Source organism: Primulina huaijiensis, chromosome 15 (assembly GCF_012295235.1).
Source record: "Primulina huaijiensis isolate GDHJ02 chromosome 15, ASM1229523v2, whole genome shotgun sequence".
NCBI classification, from domain to species: Eukaryota; Viridiplantae; Streptophyta; class Magnoliopsida; order Lamiales; family Gesneriaceae; genus Primulina; species Primulina huaijiensis.
The window spans coordinates 3,580,781-3,601,995 of record NC_133320.1 but is presented as its reverse complement, the minus strand read 5'-3'; the positions used below and the strand labels follow the sequence as shown (position 1 = coordinate 3,601,995).

The window sequence follows — 21,215 nt, the reverse complement described above, 5'->3', positions numbered from 1 at the left end:
AAAAAACCAAATACTAATTTATATAATGAAAAGATATCATTGGATAAAAATAACATATTATAATGTGAGTAGACATAAAAAAAATTAAATATTAAAAATCACATATATTTAAATTATGAATAAGGAGAATGAAAAGACACACTTAAAATAAGTAATTAATGTAAAGCAAAAAATTAATAAGGAGACAAATGAAAATTCACATGAGTAGACATAAAAAATTAAATATTAAAAATAACATATATTTAAAATATGAATAAGGAGAATGAAAAGATACACTTAAAATAAATAATTAATGTAAAGCAAACAATTAATAAGAAGATAAATGAAAATTCACATATAAAGTCACATATTTATATATATAATAATAAAAAGACAAAGTACATCATTTTCTGATTCCAAATAACGATCACATTATTATTACGTTACAATGATAAATAAATTATTATTTGTAGTTTATTATCATAGTTTTTACCTCAATAAACACATTTTCGAACGTAGGATGTTAAATTTAATATTGACATTAGATAATTATAGTATTAATTCTAACATTTTTTTTATTCTTCTCAATACATTACTTTTTCAGTTTTCTATTTTCAAATATATTACTCTATTTATTATTGTATATAAATTATAATAATTATTTGGTTAATTGATCACATTTAAGATTAGATATTTAGAAAAAATTCTAATATATCTTTAAAGACAAATAGATGATGAAAAATTAAGAAAATGTAGAACACTACCGTGCGTAAACTTTCGCTTTGTACAATGACAAAAGATAAGGTGAGACCAAGTGAGATACTTATATATATGAGTCTCATTCAACTTAGCCCATTATAATATTTTTATTAACCGACTTTGTCCTTCGTTTTTACTTCATTAACTTTGCAGTGTGACTCATTCAAGCATTAAGTTTTTAAGTTTTTAGTACAGAGTGTCTTATACTCTCTCACCGACTTCAATATTTAGAAGTCGGTATTAGTAGTTTATATGTAATAGACAATTATTTAATTTTTATTTTCTGTCTTTTGATTAATTGTGTAATTTTTTATGTTCTACCTAATTCATTTTTAGAATTTTTATTGAGTTTTTATAATCATGATTATAAGTGTTGCACGCATGCAATATAAAGTTAATATTAAAGTGTCGAATAAATGTATTAAATCATTATTTAAGAACTTTTAGAAAAACAATATAAGATTTAAAGATTAATATATAAATAAATAATTGCAATGAATATCTTAAAAAATAAATGGTGTTAGCTCAAAAAGATTAAATATGATTATTGTAACTGAATTTTTCTTAATTAATTAGAAAATTTTCATCAAATGCGCTGAATTAATTAGAATGTTTTTAATATAGTATGTCGATAAATGTTTTTCCATATGAGTTAGTGATTGAGTCCTTATGAACATTTTTAAAAAATGTGTCTTTAGTTATAGTAACGTTGTCTTATAATTTAAAATATTAAATGAAACAAATTATCAAGATAAATTAGGAAATTCAAGAATATGTGATTACTCAATTAGTTTAATTGTACGCTCTTTAGTTTGCTGATTTAATAGATGTTAAATCCACAATCACTGAGTTTGACAATTATTGTAGAATAAAATACAATTATAATAAATTACTTGATTGTATATGTAATAAAATTTTGTGTATTTCATATATGTTTGATTTATTTCGTTTATAAGGTTGAAATTTTATAAATTATGATATAAGATTTGTTATACATCTTAACATCAATAAATTCACTAAAAATTTATATATTAATTTCCGCTACCATATTATTCTGGTTTCGCCACAGACTTTTGTGTATTCGTTTGTTTGAATTTATTATTCCTCATTTTTCCAAGACCCATAATATGTCAAACATGAAAGTGAATATTAATTTAAAGAGATGATAATATTTATATATTGTAATATACATATTTACCCCTCACAATACTGATAAAACTAACTTAAAAATAATATGTTGACGAAGATATTGTCATGAATCGAAAAATACAACTCAAATGTTAACTTTGACACTCAATTTTAAGTGACTGCCAAAATGTCTCAACAACCCACAATTTTTGGACAAGATAGTAACATCACAATTTTGAAATCAAACTGATATTTTTTATTTTATATCAAGAATTCATGATTGAAAATTGATAATATTATATATATATATATTTAATATAAACTCGTACGAGCTCATTTAGGCTCACCTTTAAATGAGTCGACAAAATTTCAACCTAACTCACTTAAACTGTTTGGCGGTGCAAGCCAAACCGACAGACCTAACCCAAATTGACGGCTCAAATCACAACGATCTTTTACCGTGTTTTATTTAAATAATTTATAAATATAAACCTCAAAAAAATTTCGGTTGCAAAAAACTTTACTTTAAACACATAAATTCTAGCAAACTGTCACATGAGAACATGAAAAAAAATTAATTAGATACCAAAGAAAATTCATAATTTGATAATGAGTTATTTCTAAACTTTAATTAATTTAATTTACATAATGAAAAGATAAATAAAAAATCCAAATCATTGGTTTAAAAATAACATATTATAATGTGAGTATGCATAAAAAAAACCAAATACTAATTTACATAATGAAAATATATCATTGGATAAAAATAACATATTATAATGTGAGTAGACATAAAAAATTAAATATTAAAAATCACATATATTTAAAATATAAATAAGGAGAAGGGAAAAAACACACTTAAAATAATTAATTAATGTAAAGCAAACAATTAATAAGGAGACAAATGAAAATTCACATGAGTAGACATAAAAAATTAAATAGTTAAAATCAAATATATTTAAAATATGAATAAGAAGAATGAAAAAACACACTTAAAATAAATAATTAATGTAAAACAAACAATTAATAAGGAGACAAATGAAAATTCACATGAGTAGACATAAAAAATTAAATAGTAAAAATATTTTTTCAATGTTAAACAAAATCCAATATAAATATTTTACATGTAGGCATTTTAAGGGACTCGAACACAAGACCTCAACTCCCCAGAAAACCTATTTACCCACCAATGAGCTAATTGATCCACCATAGCCCAGTGCAAATTTGAAACAACACAACGCGGTGCCTCAAATTTACAATTGACCCAGGTTCGACGACAGCATTTATTGCATATCCTTTCTCTTTCAATTACATTCATACGCAGTTGGTATAAAATTTGAACCAATTTAACAATATACATTGTATGCATAAGATCTCTTTCTTGAATACAATCCAAATTATTTGTATAATGTGGTTGACATGCCTTGCGGTCTTGAATCTTGAATCCAGTGCTTGCATTGCATTAAGGGAAAATGTAGTATCTGAAATTATCGAGAAGGAAAAAATGTGAGTTATGCGTTACAAGGAACATGTCAATTTTTTGTATCCCAAAGAAAACGACGAGTACCGTGGAGACAATGTAGATATCATGTCATTACTGAAGTTTCTGAAGGTATCGAGTTTAAAGACGAAAAAAGGTAGATATGGTGGCTTAAGCAGCCAACAATCTTATGTCAGAGCTCAAAAAGACCATTTTTTACACGCTATCCTTGGATTGTGATGTTTGATCAAAGCAACTTTCATGGCTAAGAGGATTTCAAACAGTCCACGAAGTATCAAAGGAGTTCCAGACAATTACGATGGAAGTTTAAGACATTCAGATGATTGGTTCATGCATGATGGAAGTTGGAGCGGTGGTGGAAGTTTTAGCATCAAAGCATCTCGTCTTACCCCATTTTCTCAACCACAACAATTATAGCCACAGACACGACTTTCATAAGCTAACTCTGGATAACCTAGCCAAAAACGAAACCCGTCCACAGGCCAACGATTCGGAGTCAAGTTCCTACAAGACAACCACTGCTCGATGTATCCACCATGTCATCAATGCGTACTAAGTTTAATAGAAGAGTAACTGCAGAAAGTCTATGATGACAGATATTGCTCCAGTTTTTTGTCACAGCATAATAAATAAGGTAGCTCTTAAGAATATACTGAGAAAACAGCCACTGAATTTCATAGCAAAGGGCGCGGGGCGCATGGATAACCAAGATTCATACAAAACCCTCACTTTGAAATTCAGATAGCATTTCCGAATGATCAATTTAACCTAATCTGCTACAGATTTTCCTGTCTGGATACCCAGTTTTTTTGGGAATAGCAAATCTCTACGGACAATCTAGTCAAACTTCTCAATTATAACAAGAAGCTGAAATGAATATTCATAATTGGGTAAGGATGTGGGCAGATGCATGGATCTTACAATCCAACGAGTTGAAACATCCAAGATGAATGGAATATCGAAACATAATTCTGAAGGTTCAGAAAGTTAGGTTTACCTCAGATAAAATCATTTTTCATCCATTAGTCTTCGAGATTTCAATCAGATGGCATACAACGGTATGCTACCAAATCCTGCATGTGCGGGATCAGTAAATGAATAACGGAATACAATGTAATTACTTGGTCAGTAATTCGATATCATGATGAATTAAACACAAGCTTAAAAGTCGCATCATAAAAAAACTTGAACCAAAAGCACCTTGATGATAAGAATAGCAAAGATTTCTGTAAATTGTTCATAGTAAATGACTTATCATAAATATAATTTGTCCTTGTTGAAAATGAAGAAAAAAAGCCCAACTTCGTACCATAGTCCATAAGAACAACATATCACTTGAAACAGCATTTATTGTTGCCTAAATATAGAACACTGTTGAAGACACAAAATCATAGATACAAATTAGGATGATCATAGAAGTGGGGGGGAGAAAAGATTCATACCTGAAAAACTCCGTGATATCTTCAAAGTTCTAATCACCTTAAATGCAAGTCACTAAGAAAATCGGAGAGTCTGAAAACATTATATTTTGTAAATAAAACACAAATCACTACAGAAAAATGTATGAACAAAATTTGGTAAACATTATTGAAAAAATAATTGGACAAAGGTGACCTAATATCTTTAACAATCACTGTATTTCCATCTTCATCCCCAAGATGGCGAAGAACCACTTCCTCGAGTGTACCATCTCGATATGCATGCTGTAAAAATGGAATCCACATGAAAAATTGCTAAAACTCAGGAATTCATAAAAGATTTGCATCCATGTGAGGAATGAAACACTTAGTAGTAAAATAATTGTTAGTCATAAATATACACGGATCAGATAAATGATAGAGCTTATAAGCAAACTACCATCATTATAAATGCAAAACACATATACTACATCCGCATTTGTGCCAATTACACGTCCGGTGTCTTTTGTTGTCGCGAACTAATATTTATCCTAGCACCAACAATACAAAATTGACAGGACAGCCCAAATTTTAACTCATGGCTATTGTGCCAAGAAGCAAACAAGAAAGTCAAATAATGTTGTATCGATTCCCTGAATTGCAGCTTGACCAAACTAATTTTCAAGGTAGTTGATACTCATCAATACACTAAACTTGCAGCATTATTTCACTCTTAACTCCAATTAGTAAATGTGTAAGATACAATTGCAACCAAAACGACGTAATTTACAAAAACCCGAACAAATCCTCAATCACATGTGAAGGCATAGCACATCATGCCATCAATAAATTTGCTGCAAACATCACAGCTAACTCCCACAATTAAATGTGAAATAAATGCATTCAAGAATTGGAACTCAACATATCCATAAATATATCCAAAGCAGAACAAAGCCAGCATGGAGCACTCTAATATCGCTAGCCAAAATAGTACAGCATCAGGTCCCAATATCAGTACTTAATTTATTCTCTAGTCACAAATTTATACTCATGAAATGGTACACAAGTTTACACTGCAAAATTCTGCTGAATATTAATTACTTGATCACGTTTTTCACAACTAAATAAAATATAACAGCCGAAGGAGCACTAGTACTTTCATTACTATAGTCACTCGCATCAATTATCCCGCACGAAAGGTAACATCGCCCTCATCTCTGCCACTATACTGTTTAAATATTCAATAGTATCATTATCCAATTCCTCATTTTCTGTAGGAAAGCGGAGCCCATAAAATTGCTCAAGTAAGCCATTTGTAGCTGAGATGTCAGAGCCCGATTGAACTTCATCTATGTCCCGAAATCTTGATCTGTTTAAATAAGGTTCGAATGTAGCATTCCGTAAAATTGAGCCAAACTTGACGGTATGCTGGAACACAACAAACTGATGCGTCAATGGAATAATAAGCCAAGTAAGTTTACAACAAGAAAAGAAGTGCACTAAAAGTTCCCCACAATTTTCAAAAGCCATCAATCAAATGAATACAAAATTTTTTGCCTTAGATTCAGAGAGATACCAATTCAGATGTTAAATTGGGATATTAAGTATCCAAACCAATACAATAGTCTCTACCCCTAACCATCACATCGTCTATTAGGAATTTGATTCCCTGACAAATTATAAACTTACAAGGGCATGTGACATAAATTAGTGTCAATTACCATCAATATTATAAAGAGTGTCACTTGACATTTTTCAGGATGATCAAGCCCGAACTCACCAACTTCATTTTTCACAAAATAATCCAACAAAATATAAAATTAATGATCTCTACAACTTTCCGGCCTCAGAATATGCTAGTGTTTAAGGTTTAGAGACTTCAACAATTAATATTTAAGGTGAATGATGAAACTTGTGAAATTTAAGCTTCAGGGACTGCTGCAATTTATTTAAAATGTGGAAAAATATAATTCCAAATGTACATGTGCACCATGATAATTTTTTCCACAATTATTTCAGTTCATGGCAATGTCATGTCTTTCACTCTCTAACGTCAATAGCAATAAATTATCTATTTAAGAAGACACTATCACAAAAGGATGTCATTTCTTCATAAAGCCTGTTAATGGTTCAACTCGAAATGGGGATCTGCAAAGATTGGGGAGTTTCTTAATATGGTTTGCAAACAAAAGATGAAAATGATAACAGGGAAGGCCATAGGCATTCCCAAAAGGTAGCTTGACTAATTGTCCACAAATTGAGACCATCTACAGGGACAGGTCAGTTTTGTAGCTTTATGAGATGAAAAAAACCATGATGAGCATTGAATCATTAAAGACTTGCATCATCAAGAAGGCCAAGAACATTATTTCAGGACTGCTAATAGGTGTGTGTAGTGAACACTTTGGACTTGTGTTGCATTTTGGTTAGGCACTTAGGCTAATGGTTAAATGTATGTGATAATGCTGTTTTAGAAAGCTAAGTACAACATACTGGTAAAGTCTTTGATATAGACGAAGAGGGGATAGGAAGAAAACATTGTAGCAAAATAACATCAATATAAACTTCAAAATCAGATAACTAATAACGAATTAAGCACTTCAATTCTTGATATAGGAATCCAAAACCAAGCCAGCTGCCCAATTCTTGGAATAAATCATTACAATTATTAAGAATTTAATGAGAGAGAGAAGGCAATACTTCACAGTTAAGCAAAGAAAATACTTGGAAAAAATTCTGAAAACAATTGTAGTTCCTTAGAATTATTTCATAAAGTAAAAGTGTAAAACACACAGAAAAATGGTTTAAAATCTAGATTGAAAAAATCTAATCTCATCCTCTATTAAAGGCTGTTTGACTAGCCTAATACGTCCAAAGTTCTATATCGCTTGGAAATATTCTCAAAGATCTTTCCCTTTTAAGAACTTCTTTCTCAACACCATTTCAACATTATTTGTGCAAAAGACAATGTCTACAGTCTGTTTTATCACTTGATTCCTCTAATTGACAATTCACAGACCGTGCATAAAAGCTTGAGAATTTCCAAACCCATTTCTGATGCCCCAGAATAAAAACAAATATCACCACCAGCCACCTCACTTTCAATCCTATTCTCCAAAAAACATATTCTAACCAAGTTCTACACATCTCGACATAATATTTAGTTATAATTCAACTTTTGATCACTTCTTAAAAATACTCTATTGTTGTATTATATTTTATCAAATATATTATATTTTTAAATTGTAAAACATCTCAATCATCTCATTAACAGAGTTCAATCCAAACATACTTTATCAAGGATATTTTTCAAAAAAATTATTTTACAGGATATAACAATAAAGTTTCTAAAAAAAATACAAAACATATCTTTTTTAAATTTAGTAAAAGCATTCTCACAAATATTTCCCAGAACATTTCAAATAAGCCGACATTGCATGAATTTTTGGTTTACAAACGAATGATGAAATTCTTGGTTTATGCTTTGAGACATAATTCGAATCGATGAAAATGTGAAATATTTCCATGAAAATTATCGAGAAAGAAGCTACTAAGATCACAATAACTTCAAAACAATTTCTCCACCTTTCCTGAATGAGAATCAAATCTGAAGAACCAAATCTTCTCCAGATGACTCAAACCCATGACAGAAAAATCAAGTAACATATTGCATTGAATGTTCGCGTTGACATGAAAAATATTCAAATAATGCGTAACTGAAATACGAGCATTGAGGTTAACAAATGGTTACAAATGATTTGAATTTCAAATAAGCGTATCGGAGAAAATATTACATCAATATGAAACATACATAATTATCATCACAGAATGAAGAAATCCATAGGCTCATCAGTTGCATACAAATCAAAAATTAGGTACTCACAAAGATTTCCAAAAGGTGCAAGATAATAAACCAGCAACCAAACGTAATCAAAATTTCATTTCCCATCAAGAAATCGATGAAACAGATTTTAGACGATGAAATAACAAAATTCTTGGCGAAATTTTGGCATAAAAATCTTGAATGCCACAGCTAACAGAAAGGATCAAGAAGTAGAATAAAGATACCCAAACAACAATACTCCCTTCGTATCAGATGTGGCAATACCTCTGCATTGTAAAAATTACATTCTCAAAAGCATTTCAACAGAAAATCTAAATATGTGATCATTTCGACGGATATACGACAAATAAAGCAACGATTTTACAACAGTTTCATTAAATGCTGAAAATAAAAACACATGCATAGGATAGCAGCCACCAAATCGTGATCATTAAAGATGCAAGAAGCAGGCACGGGCCTTAAACACAAAGGGCAATCAAAGGCATCCACCCCATTGAAGCTAGGTGCATTAAAAAGTAAGATCCAATAGTTTAGATACTAAGAATAACGTCATCAAACATCTGATGTGAACTTTACAAACAACTGAACAATAATAATAATAAGAAAAAAATTTAGTATTGAATCAAATATTGATAAATTGTATTTCAATTGAAATAAATAATTCTTTTATTTGAAGTGTGCTTCAATGAAATTTGAACTTTTAATACGCACGAAAACATAGGATTCATGGCCAAGGTGCACACCTCAATGAAGGGCTTTGCCTTGGAATGCCCATATGCACAAGAAATGTGCATTGTGCCTAGGAGGATGCATTGCGGGCTTTTACTTATATGCCTAAAAGTATATCTCAAAATAGCATACTCTTGCGTCTTTTGGAAACAAGTAAACGTAAGCCAAGTGCATTAAAAGCCATCCTTCCACGGTACTTTTATCAAACACAAAACAGAAACACCAACCAGATCATTTCCAAATACTGACCTGCGCTTATTTTAAGAAGATCAAAATATTTTTCCATCCCGAGGAAACTTAAGTAGCTGAAAACAAAAGTCGCATGAACAACAGCTAGTTGCATAGATTATAACTTATAACAACCATGCCAGCTCTAAATAAGTTTCCTTCTTTATTTCCTGCCCAGGACCTGGGAAATGAATTTTAGGACCTCCAACAAACAGTCAGCCTCAATTGGCTGCTTATATATCTTCATAAGTATCATATATGACAACAAAAGAGCCTAAATACTGCCCTCTTAACAATTACATATTAAATCAATAGAAAATTAACATATGTTATTTTCAAGCAACGGCCCATAGAAACTTTTAGGAAAGGGAAAAACTAAAGGAAGTTAAAATAGCATTGGAAGGATTTAGTTTTACCATGATAAACATTAATAAGCAGTGATCCATCCAACAAGGAAAATCAAATGGATTGGTCTAACATGTAGTCTTTTAAGGAGACCATAAATACCTTGTAGAAACAACTTGTCCCAAATGGGCAGGTTCCATTACCAAAGTCGAAGTGCTTGCAATCAATAGACCTGGAAGATAACTACTTGTTAATGAGAGAAGGATAGGGAGATAGGAGAGAGATAGGAGGAAGTGGAGGGAGCTAAGTGATTTACTTTAGTTTTTGCTTGTAGCTATCGACGATCTCCTGCTTTTCCTCTTTTGAGGAATACCAAATGACACTAGGAATGACAAAGTATGAAAGTTTTCGACATATAGGGCAAGCTCTTAGCGCAGTATTAATATCCAAACCAGATGCAGGAGAACTACCACGCCAATTCCTGATGCATGATATACAGAATGGATGATCACACTCTGATAATATTCCAAATTTTCTTTCTGCAGATATAGGCTTTGAGAGGACACGCTCAAGACACACACTGCATTCTATTTCTTGACTATGCCTCAATGCTTCCAAGTGTTTTTGCATTTTCTCACATGCTTTCATATGTTCTTCTCTTTCTTGTGGCCTGTAAGGATGCAAGCACTGCTTGCCACAGGTAGGGCATGGATCACCATGAAGGTGAGGACATTTAGTCCCACGAGGACAAGCACCAGCAGCAGCAAACGAACAGATTGCTTGGTCAGCAGGATCAACACTCTTCAGAGATCTAGCTTCTTGACCACTCTCTGGTAAATCTTGATGCCCCAATTTTTCCCTCCACGCCGGTCTAGAAGGAGGATGGACAGATCCATTAGCATCTGAATGCTCAGAAATTATGGCTGGGGAACTATAAGAGTCATATCCGGAGGTTCTGGAAGGCTGCACCACGGAGAAGGAAAGTTCTGCTGCAGTAGATGGAACTGAAGAATGTGACCTTGAAGGTTTGACATGTTCATATCTACATCTACTGCCATAAGCACACATTCCTTTCTGGTAGAAAGTACATATCTGGAATAACATAGAAAAATGGATAACATTATACCATAAACAATTGCTTTTAAGTCCCAGTAGGTTGATAGAAAGTTACGTTATTCGGAGGTGTGTTCCAATCATGTGAAAACTCACAATGTTCCCCTTTTAAACATGCCCCGTGAGCAAAGAATTTGCACTGAACCCTGAAGAAGTCAAAAGGAGAAAACATGTCAATTTATTCCGTTCACACCTGTCCATAAACCAATGATATATTGTTTAACAAATTAAGGTGGTGTAAAACTAACAACCATAAGCACGTGGAGATAGGCACTAAAGCCCAAGCCACACTAAGGTGTAAGGGTGCCCCAAATCCTAGGCCAAGCAAAAACACGTACATTATCTAGCCAAGACACACTTATGCACATGCATTCATGTTTTCTTTGCAATAATTGTTGTAAATTGATAAATTAAAAAATATAGAAATAAGTAAAGCTCTCCAAGAGACAAACTAAAACAAATATAATTTGTTGTGATGATATTTTACTAGAAATTAAAGAATTCTTATGTACTAAACTCCAGGAAAAAAATTATAGAATTCAATCTGGTAGGACAACTGAGTGGATGTCTTCCAAAAGAACTATGCAACCATAATTTAATATTCTTGTTATAAGCAACCAGACAGAAGAGAATATAAGTGGTAAAACAACCTGTCGCCGAAATAATCTTGATCCAAAACCATGGTATTTTGCAACAAATGTATGAAACTTCAACTCTTTAGCGATAACAATTTCAAAACATTGGTCCCATCTTTTGAGAGTGTGAGTAGCTCGACTTAGAGCAGTAACCCGAATAGGTGATATTAAAATAATGAGAAAAATTAAATATATATTAGGGAAAAAAAGACAATCCAAATACCGACTGTGAGAAATAAGAGGACAATCAAGCAACCAAGTCATGCAAGTAAATAACGTTTGACAAAACTAATGCTTTGAACAGCATTTCACAATCCTCTCCCCATCTGTGATGGGATAATAATTTTACCCAGCTGATCACAGAAAGTCGACAACCCGTCCAATTGGAAACATAAACTACTTATGCTTCAATTCTTTTCACACTGCTCTAACATCTCTAATTTGACCCAACTCCATCCCAAATAAATTAGAAAAACGAACACCGAGAGATTGTAAAAAATAAATTCCAACGCAAGAATCAAGGAAAGAAATCCCAAAACCACCGATTGGCACAAAACAAAAGCACAGATCTTATGCCTCGGGAACAAAAAAAAAACACGAATCAATTAATATTCACAAAATAATTAGATGATAAAATCGGATTTTCCAAAATCATTCACCACCTTGACATGGCGCTGGTTGAAATCCGCGCAAGTAAATTCGCGGCTGGACGAGGAGTGCTTCTGCCACTCAATAAAACCGAAATTGGAGAGCGAATTTAGGGTATATTGGCAATTCGACTTTATAATTAGAACGCTGTCCGCCAGTATCACCTGATGATGATGTCAGAATTGACACAACCTTCCATATAATTATATTCATAATCATCTATTCTATTTTATTAAAAATGAGATACGATAATAATTATCTAAGAAAGACATCAATTTTTTTATTTCAACTTTCCCTTATATAATACTAATATTACATTTTAATCAATCCATAACGATAAAAAAAATGTACATACACGCATCACGTGTGCATAATAACTAGTTTAATATCATCCCTTTTTATAATTAATAATATTTTTTACAGTGTTCGATTTAATAATTAATTTTACTTTAAAATTTTGTGTTAATTTATATTAAATTAATAATAATATTAATAATAATAACAACATAAAAAGTTTGGATAGCACTAACTAGTATAGTTTTATCGTGCGTGTTAGGGATGACAATTTTATTTGTGGGTTTGAGGTCTCGTAGGTGTCACCCCGAACGGAGAGGGTTTCGACAATAGTATCTCAATCATACGATGCACAAAATATTATTGAGTGAGTCTCATGTGAGACCGTCTCACACAAGTTTTTGCCAATATTATTTTTATTCATTTAGTTATTAAAATTAATAAAGTATGGATATTTGAATAATCACTTAAGATTATTGATATTATATAATGAATATATTTAAATTTTAAATATTATTATAAAAAATGTATTATATAAAAATTGTTTATATCATTTAAGATAACACTCAAATGAGAATAACAATCTTTTGTCATTAAAAATGATTTCTTTATCCTTGCATTTTAATATATTGACTAAATGGAAATGATATTAATGACAAATGAAAAATATATTTTAAAAATTCATATATTATTTTATATCTCAATTTTTTTTAAAAAAAATAAGTAAGTAATTTTCAAAAAATAAAAATTATTATCATTTATTAGATGAACAATTTTGATTAAAATTTTTTTTATATTTTTTAGAACATGATAAAAAGTAAACTTCTGATTAAAATATATAACAATAATAATAATAATATCAATCTACGAAAAAATAATAGACCAAAAATTCACGATTATATTTTTCAATAAAAAATTGTGAAACATAATATTGCGTAAAAATTATTTTTTATTTAATATTTTAAAGAATAGTGTAAAATTAGTACATAAAAGTAACATAAACTCGGAACTTTAATTCAAATTAAATTAAATGGTATAATAGCATACATTTAAATATATATATAATAATATATTTATCCCCATTCTTTTGTTTAATTTACTTTTTATTCTTTCCCTAACTTCATTTTAGTTCTCATGATCTAACTGTATCACACTATCCTCTTCGAAGTCTTCAACCGATCACGCAAGAATTTACGAGGATAAGTCCGAAGATTCATCTGTAACCACTCTACAAGTCTGTTCTCTCTTGGAACTAAGAGGTGAACCAATGAGACAATTAGTATATATCATATTCTAGTATGAGTAGGTCTCTTGTGAGACGGTCTGACGAATCTTTACATGTGAGACGGATCAATCCTATCAATATTCACAATAAAAAGTAATACTCTTAGCATAAAAAATAATAATTTTTCATAGATGACCCAAATAAGAGATCCGTCTGACAAAATACGACTAGTGAGACCGTCTCACACAAGTTTTTACCTTCTAGTATATATCTTTGTTTCATTTTTATTTGATTTTAATAATCTATATTCATATCATATTAAAAAATACTTACTATTTTTTCGAACAAGTTTACTGTGACATGGTCTCACTTATATATATTCATGAGAAGCGTTGACTCGATCAATATTTACAAATAAAATAATATTTTTGACATAAAAAATAAAATAATATTTTTATGTACCAAGTTGGATTTGAGATTCATCTCACAAAAATGTTTCATATCTATATCCATTTATATATTAGCAGATATACATGATGTAAATCTCCGAAGATGTGCCTCTTATACATTGATTGCTGTTGAATCAATCCTAGAAGTAAAAGATAATTGACATGATCAAGAAATTCAAATTACACGAATGGAGTTTGGAAGAGGTTCGAAAAACAAGATATGATAATTTTTCTTATCGAATTACTTTGTCCATCATCTTTTATAAATTATAAACAAACAGAAACAAAATAAAAATATCTAGGAAAACTAGGCCAAGACCTGTAGTTCCAATTTGTCTTGTTTTACAGGCACATTGATATGTATATTTGAATGACCGCAAGAAGAAATAGAAGGTTATCTAGCAATGAGAACTTCTGAAGCAATGGCATTGCAACTGTATTCTCTTTTAATGCCCGCTATTTTTCAACACAATATGATGCAATTCCAAACTAGTTTTCATGCCCACTACTTTGCACTCATGGCTCACCACATCAAGTAACTTCTTCCATCTGCACAATTCTCAGAAGCAACAGAGAAATCAGCCATGACTAAGTGAAAAAAACATCTACTAATACAAAGTGGACCCGTCATCATACGACGAGTGCCATCCCCTTCGACAAGGCTTGGCATTGTCATCGTATTCTCCACAACAGCTCCATCTCTTTTTCCAGTTTGCTCTACCTGTGTTAGGCCTATTATCTTTATCATTCCATCTGTACACAATCACTCCAGATCGATCAGTCCATTCTCCATCAATGCCTTGATGAGGTGGGGCGAACGCAAATAAACCCTTCTCCCCTGCATATTTTTAAACCTCAAACTTCGTCGGAAAAAATGCATCATCTTAAGATGACTGTGCTATGGCAGCTTATAAGGCATTAATGGAACATTACGCTGAGGCATTAATGGAACATTATGCGAGTATGTTGCAAGACCAAACATTTGCTCTTTGTAACAAGTTATATAGTGGCAAAAATGCAATTCAAATCCATTAATTTGCTAGTAAAGGTAAATGTTGATTCCCGTGATTGCATCAACTTCCAACCAATGAGGATTGAATACTTGCATTTGGCTTTGATGCCAATTAAAGATATTTACTGTGTTACCAAAAACTATTGAACACGTAGCCCAAATATTTCAAACTATGTAGCAACTTAAAATCATGTCCAATCGGTGTGTCAGTATGAGCAAACATTGCTGCTCAACGAGCATAATGAAAAATGCTAGTAAAAAACTTACCAGTGCATCTTTAAACTAGTTTTGCACCATTTCAGTTTGCTCATTAGCAAACCATTTTTACGTGGGAATTTCTAAACACCCAAGAAAAAGATTGAACATGTTTTCAAAAAATCATGAAATAGAATATGAATCAAGAATTCCAGTTTACAAGAGAAAACTTAGAACTTGACCAAAAAAATCAAATCAGAGTCGCAAACTATGATCCAATCTTACACATTATTCTATTATTACTAATTATCTCCCATATATTAAGAGAGAGAATAATGGAAAATCTTTCGTGAATCTCCAAATGTGCATTTTCAAAACTAGTTTCAATATCAACACAGAAGAAAATGACGAGGAAAATTTTGGAAAACTTCCTCTTTCTCTCTATTTCTTAAGATAACTAAAATCACATAACAGACTTTTAAGACTCTACATATAGATTTCAAAGAACACCTCCTCATACTATATTGATGATAAAATGATACAAAGGGGATACAAAAGTAATTTTTCAAAAATAACCATAAACTCATTTTTTAAATATAAAAAACATAAAAGGTGCATTTTCAGAATATCATTATTATAAAACAATTATAGATAAAAAAAAATAGTCAACTATCCTCAAGGGGTGTCTAAATTGGAGTAGTAAATGAGCGTTTAACCAATGATAAGAAGATCAATTTCTCCTACCAACACCTTTTCAGATGAGCTTGTCACACAAGACTTCTCCAGTACGGTTTACTTGATTAGCGTGATTTGCAAGCTATTGTGTTAGTCCATAAGTTTATCCACTGCACACTGAAAGGTGGAGGTTGTGGGTTTCCAAATCATAAAAAAAATATTCAACTACACAATGCTGGTAATTTTCATAGAAATAGTTTCGATGCATAAATCAGAATGTAAACTTTGTTTTTTCAACAATAACGAAAAACAAATTATTAAATATTGAATTTAACATATTTTCAAAAAATAAAATAAAATGATGGATTTAACAAATTTTTAAAATAGGCAAAAAAATTAAAATGAAAATCATTCAGTACTTTTACACACATACAAAGAGTGTGAGTGATTGCTTGTCTCGGGCTAAGCTAAGACAACCCAGATAATGATTTCACATAATCCCATGGAATCCAAATAAGTGCCAACCCCAAAAAAACTTCATATAAGAGGCTACACTCGCAAATTATATCTTGAAACAAAGTCTTACACAATGCACCATCTTCTTTGTTGAACAAATATTTCTCTCAGGGAATTTTTCTACGCACGTGGAGTGAAATTCACCTCATGTAGTGTGGCAAACCCCAACTATTGGATTTAAATACAAGGAGAGAGTTCCCATGTAATGTGGCAAAACTCCTAGAGTAGCTTAGAATTTGCATCTCTTAGGTTGTATTTGGATCAAAGGAATTGGTTTGGATGAAATTATTTGAAATTTAATCGTTTGAAAATTCATGGATTTTAAATGACATTACTTGTTTGTCATTTCAAATCATTCCAAAATGCATTGAAAAAATGAGAAATTTGAAATATCAATTTTTTACCCAGACATAAATGATGGATTTGAGTGAGGAATTTGAAATCCATTTATTTTTATTCATTCAATCTTTATGAACGATAATCTAATCAAAATTATAAAACAATTTAACCAACCTCGAGATTGTAAACGCAAAAACAAACCATAAGCGAGCAAGAACTCAGAATTTTCAAGCCCTCCTACTCGAATGCAAAATATGACTAAAGCAAATATTTAGTTGAAAATTCTAGTTGGATCTAGTTTTCTTGTCAACCATTTAGCATGTCAAGGTAAAAAAGAAATGAAGTATTGTAATTAGAGCATTTTGTTGATGTTGGTTAATATGTTCGTGAAATGTGACTAAAAAATTTACAAAATACATCATTGATTCCTCCTTGATGCAGTGTCTTTGAGCTAATCAAGCGATAACTAGGTTAGTTTGTGATTCTTAGGTGCAAAGATGTGTGCATCTTTTAGTGCTCAGATTTATAAATTTCTAGCTTCACCACCAGAGTTATTGATGATCCCTAATGATGAAATTGAAATAATATACTATACTAACATCTATGTCAAAACTTTTAATTACGACTTGTTTTGCCGTCAAGTGAGTCATAGAACAATATTATCGTGTTTCAATGCCACTCAGGTTGGTTTTGAAAACTTTTTTACACATGCTACGAAAAGCCAACTCAATCTTGGCCATGGAACACATTCTAAAGTAGCGGATTGAACATGGTCTAAAATTCCGAAGAGCAAAATTAATATCCAAGGCACACGCAATGACAAAGCAGGTAACGGTTCGGTCACTCTCCTTAAATGGTCGTATTAATAATCATCTGCAGTACAAATACACGATGACGGAGCTCCCAACCCATTTGGGCATTTCAAGCTCTAAACATCTCACGAATACGAGTCCAAGCACTGAAGAGCACTTGACTCAATTAATGTGAGACCATGTCTATTATAATAGTTTGCACATCCGGTTGTAAATAAACTATTATGAATATTGGAAGATTGATCAAGTATGACCTCGTCCCAGTTCTATACTAAAGTGATTATATATATACCTATTTAAATCTCACTTGCCTTTACGAGGGCAAATGGATAATTCTTACACCACATAGTGGTACACAATCAAGCTTAGGGACTCAACCTACTTGCTATTAAAGCTTAGGGCACTTGAGCAAGTGATCAGGCCAATTAAAGCTTGGTGACAGTCACAACTGCAAAATAACTCATGATGATGATTGCATACCAAAAAAATTATCAATCATTTAAAATGTAAAAAGGCTACACAATGGACGTTACGCGTCCTTGCACAATCTTTGGAGCATATCTCCATGCAAAAGGCTTTGTAAAGGAAGTGGTGGGATCAAGTGTAGAATCATGAAACAAGTCCATTTAGTAAGAATCATTATAATACTGATTTTTGAACCTATGTCACATACTCACATATCAGTTTGTAACATCACATTCAACATAAATAATAGCAAAGAGCCTGAACTTTACCTACATCTTCCAATATCATCAATCTTGCCAACACAATAACACCGTCTTGCAAACATGTGTCTGGTGGTGAGTGTGATAAACGTAATTCTAAATGCAACTTCTAGTCTGTTACTACGCAATTCATATTCGAGCCAATAGAATAAGCAGACAAGTTGCAAGTATCGCGACTCGAGACTCTCAGATGGTCTGAGCTTATCCTCATGAGTCTACATATTTTTATCAACCCATTTACCTATTATCAACAGATATTCGATCACCATTACAAGATATTAAGTACAAGGTAGGTGCAGGAACTCATAGGTGGAAGAATAGTTTTGGAGGTAATATTTATCATTGTCATCCAGCCTCACTCCAATATCCTTATATTTACATATCAAAAAATATAATTCCCCCAAAAAACAACAGATAAAAACAATAGTGTTTGAAAATTTTATCTGTCAAAATTGTATGAGAATCGGTCCTCTTATCAAAGAAAACGAGATTATTCCCTCGTAATCGCTACAAATTTCAAGTACCCGATAGATATTAAACCAATTTCCAGAAACAAAAACAACCCATTACAGAATTCTCATAAAATTTTGAATGGTCAAAAACATTATATCAGAAACAGATAAAAATCACGTAAATGTATGTAGGATTCGAGTGATATACAAAAATGTACATACCAGTGGCGTAGCCATGGAAAGAGCAAGCAGTTGAGGAGTTGTCCCTGTCTTCAAAAAGTGTATGACACCTCAAGCATCGCTTCTGGGCACTAATAATCAGCAATTTTTTTCGGCTGTTTCTCGGATTGAATAATAGTCTCGGGCAACGATTACAACAAACTAGATTCATGGTTTTCAGATTTAATCCCTCAAACAACGATAATTTTCTCGAGAGGAAAAATGCTAGGCCAGAATAGGATGCAGAGCAAGCCGAGGCCAAATTTGGTTATTCTCCCATAATACAAATCTATACATTAGTTCCTCAAAAAAAAAAAAACAAATCTATACATTAGAATTTCATATTGTTTCGTTTTGAACTCCAAATATGTACACTCAAAACTAAAGCAAAAAAAAATTTATACAAGTAAATTTTGTGAACAGATATACAATCTGATCAAAAAATATTTATTTTTTTATGTGAAAAGAATTATTTTTCTTTATAATTTGTATAGACCAAATTAATTCGTATCACGAATATAAATACATAAGGATGTTTCATAAAAAACTTACTCGAATTAAAATCAACCTTTAAATTTATATAAAAAAAAAAGATACGAGTAGTCTCAAAATTAAATGCATCTCACATATTTATTTCTTAATTTAGCATTATTATGTAACAATTTTTTTAAAAATCAAGATGAATATATATACATCTCAATGTTTGTTAGATAAATACAAAGGTTATATTGATGAACATTTTATATGAATGTAAGTAATATGAGCCAGTTTTATTAATATAAACACAATAATGTACAAGCTAGCATATGAAATTAAAGTTGTTCCAAAAGTTGAATTAGTAGGTCTTTTGTGAGACGATTTCACGGATCTTTATCTATGAGATGGGTCAACCATGTTTATATTTACAATAATAAATAATACTTTTGGTATAAAAAGTAATCATTTTTCATGAATGACTCAAAAAAATATGTCTCATAAAATTGACTTGTGAGACCGTTTCATAAAAGTTTTTGTGAATTTGAATCATGTAACATTGCATCTTCTCGGATTAGATCAGTCGGATGCCTGGAGGGTTTTATTGCAAGTTTTGCTCCCCGCTGGTGGCTTTTTTTTATTAATTATTATAATATATATGTTGTTTGTATCTCATTGATGGGAGAAAATGTATTTTTCAAATCCCATGTTAGTAAAGAAATTCTTTTATTCAGGGTGGAAGAAAACTCGGTAGAAATTATTGGTGTTACTGCTGTAACATGCACACAATGGTGGAAGTATGATTTGAATCTATACAGTTTGTACATGATTTGATATTTTAAAAGCAGAAGAGGTCTGAAATCTTTGACTTCTTACTTTAGAATTATATGTTTGTGTTATGTGATCCCATCTGGTTGAATCTTGTTCTTATGTCGTGTTTGCAACTTAGGGAAAATCGAAGAATCGCTGTATTTCTAAGGATTGTGAACACTCCTTTACAACATCCGGTTTATATTTAGGTGTGGTTTTTTTCCATATCCGGGTTTATGGTCCGATCGTTTATCTTTCTATGTATTGTTTGTATCATAATTCGATATTTATTTATTTCCTCTTGTTACATATTTTGAAAATTAATTTTATGAGGAATGGATGGCACTTTTTGGTCATGGCAATATCCAAACATGAAGCATGAGCTAGCCTAGATTCATATATGTTCCAAATTTGAGATTTAAGTTCTTCGTGCCTAAGCTCGAGAAAAAAATCTCGGCATAACATGACATTGTTGAAGATATGAAATCTATAAAACGTTTTATCAAAAGTTATAATTGATCATAATAATAATGAAATAAAATAACCAGAGTTCCACGATCCTCGTGCTTGTGTTTTATTATTTATTATAAGGTGTAGCGAGTCATTATGCATACATAAATCTTTGTAAATTAAACTAGACTTCTCTAGATATTCGCAAAGAGCCACTTGTAAATCTCCCTTATCCGATAAATTTCTAGTAAAAGAAAACAGT

General features: G+C 31.3%; 1 protein-coding gene and 1 long non-coding RNA gene across 5 annotated transcripts; both read right to left on the bottom strand.

Annotated features, from left to right (window-relative positions):
* Window positions 1-2,934: 2,934 nt before the first annotated feature.
* LOC140960468 (E3 ubiquitin-protein ligase makorin) lies at window positions 2,935-12,478 on the bottom strand. Of its 4 annotated transcripts, XM_073418754.1 has the most exons (9): window positions 12,321-12,478; window positions 11,082-11,169; window positions 10,227-11,002; window positions 10,073-10,142; window positions 4,982-5,070; window positions 4,810-4,879; window positions 4,677-4,724; window positions 4,365-4,440; window positions 2,935-3,347 (listed from the first exon to the last, which is right to left on the bottom strand). In XM_073418754.1, the coding sequence occupies exons 1-6, from the start codon at window positions 12,326-12,328 to the stop codon at window positions 4,843-4,845; spliced, it is 1,068 nt and encodes a 355-aa protein (XP_073274855.1). In that variant the 5' UTR covers window positions 12,329-12,478; the 3' UTR covers window positions 2,935-3,347; window positions 4,365-4,440; window positions 4,677-4,724; window positions 4,810-4,842. The 4 variants fall into 4 exon arrangements, with proteins under 4 accessions (XP_073274855.1, XP_073274854.1, XP_073274852.1 ...); XM_073418753.1 differs by lacking the exon at window positions 4,677-4,724; XM_073418751.1 differs by lacking the exons at window positions 2,935-3,347; window positions 4,365-4,440; window positions 4,677-4,724; window positions 4,810-4,879; window positions 4,982-5,070 and adding an exon at window positions 5,077-6,207.
* A 2,195-nt stretch (window positions 12,479-14,673) lies between these two features.
* Window positions 14,674-19,512, bottom strand: LOC140960471 (uncharacterized). The gene is made up of 2 exons (XR_012172170.1): window positions 19,223-19,512; window positions 14,674-15,112 (listed from the first exon to the last, which is right to left on the bottom strand). It is a non-coding gene; the product is annotated as an uncharacterized lncRNA (long non-coding RNA).
* Between the last annotated feature and the right edge of the window lie 1,703 nt (window positions 19,513-21,215).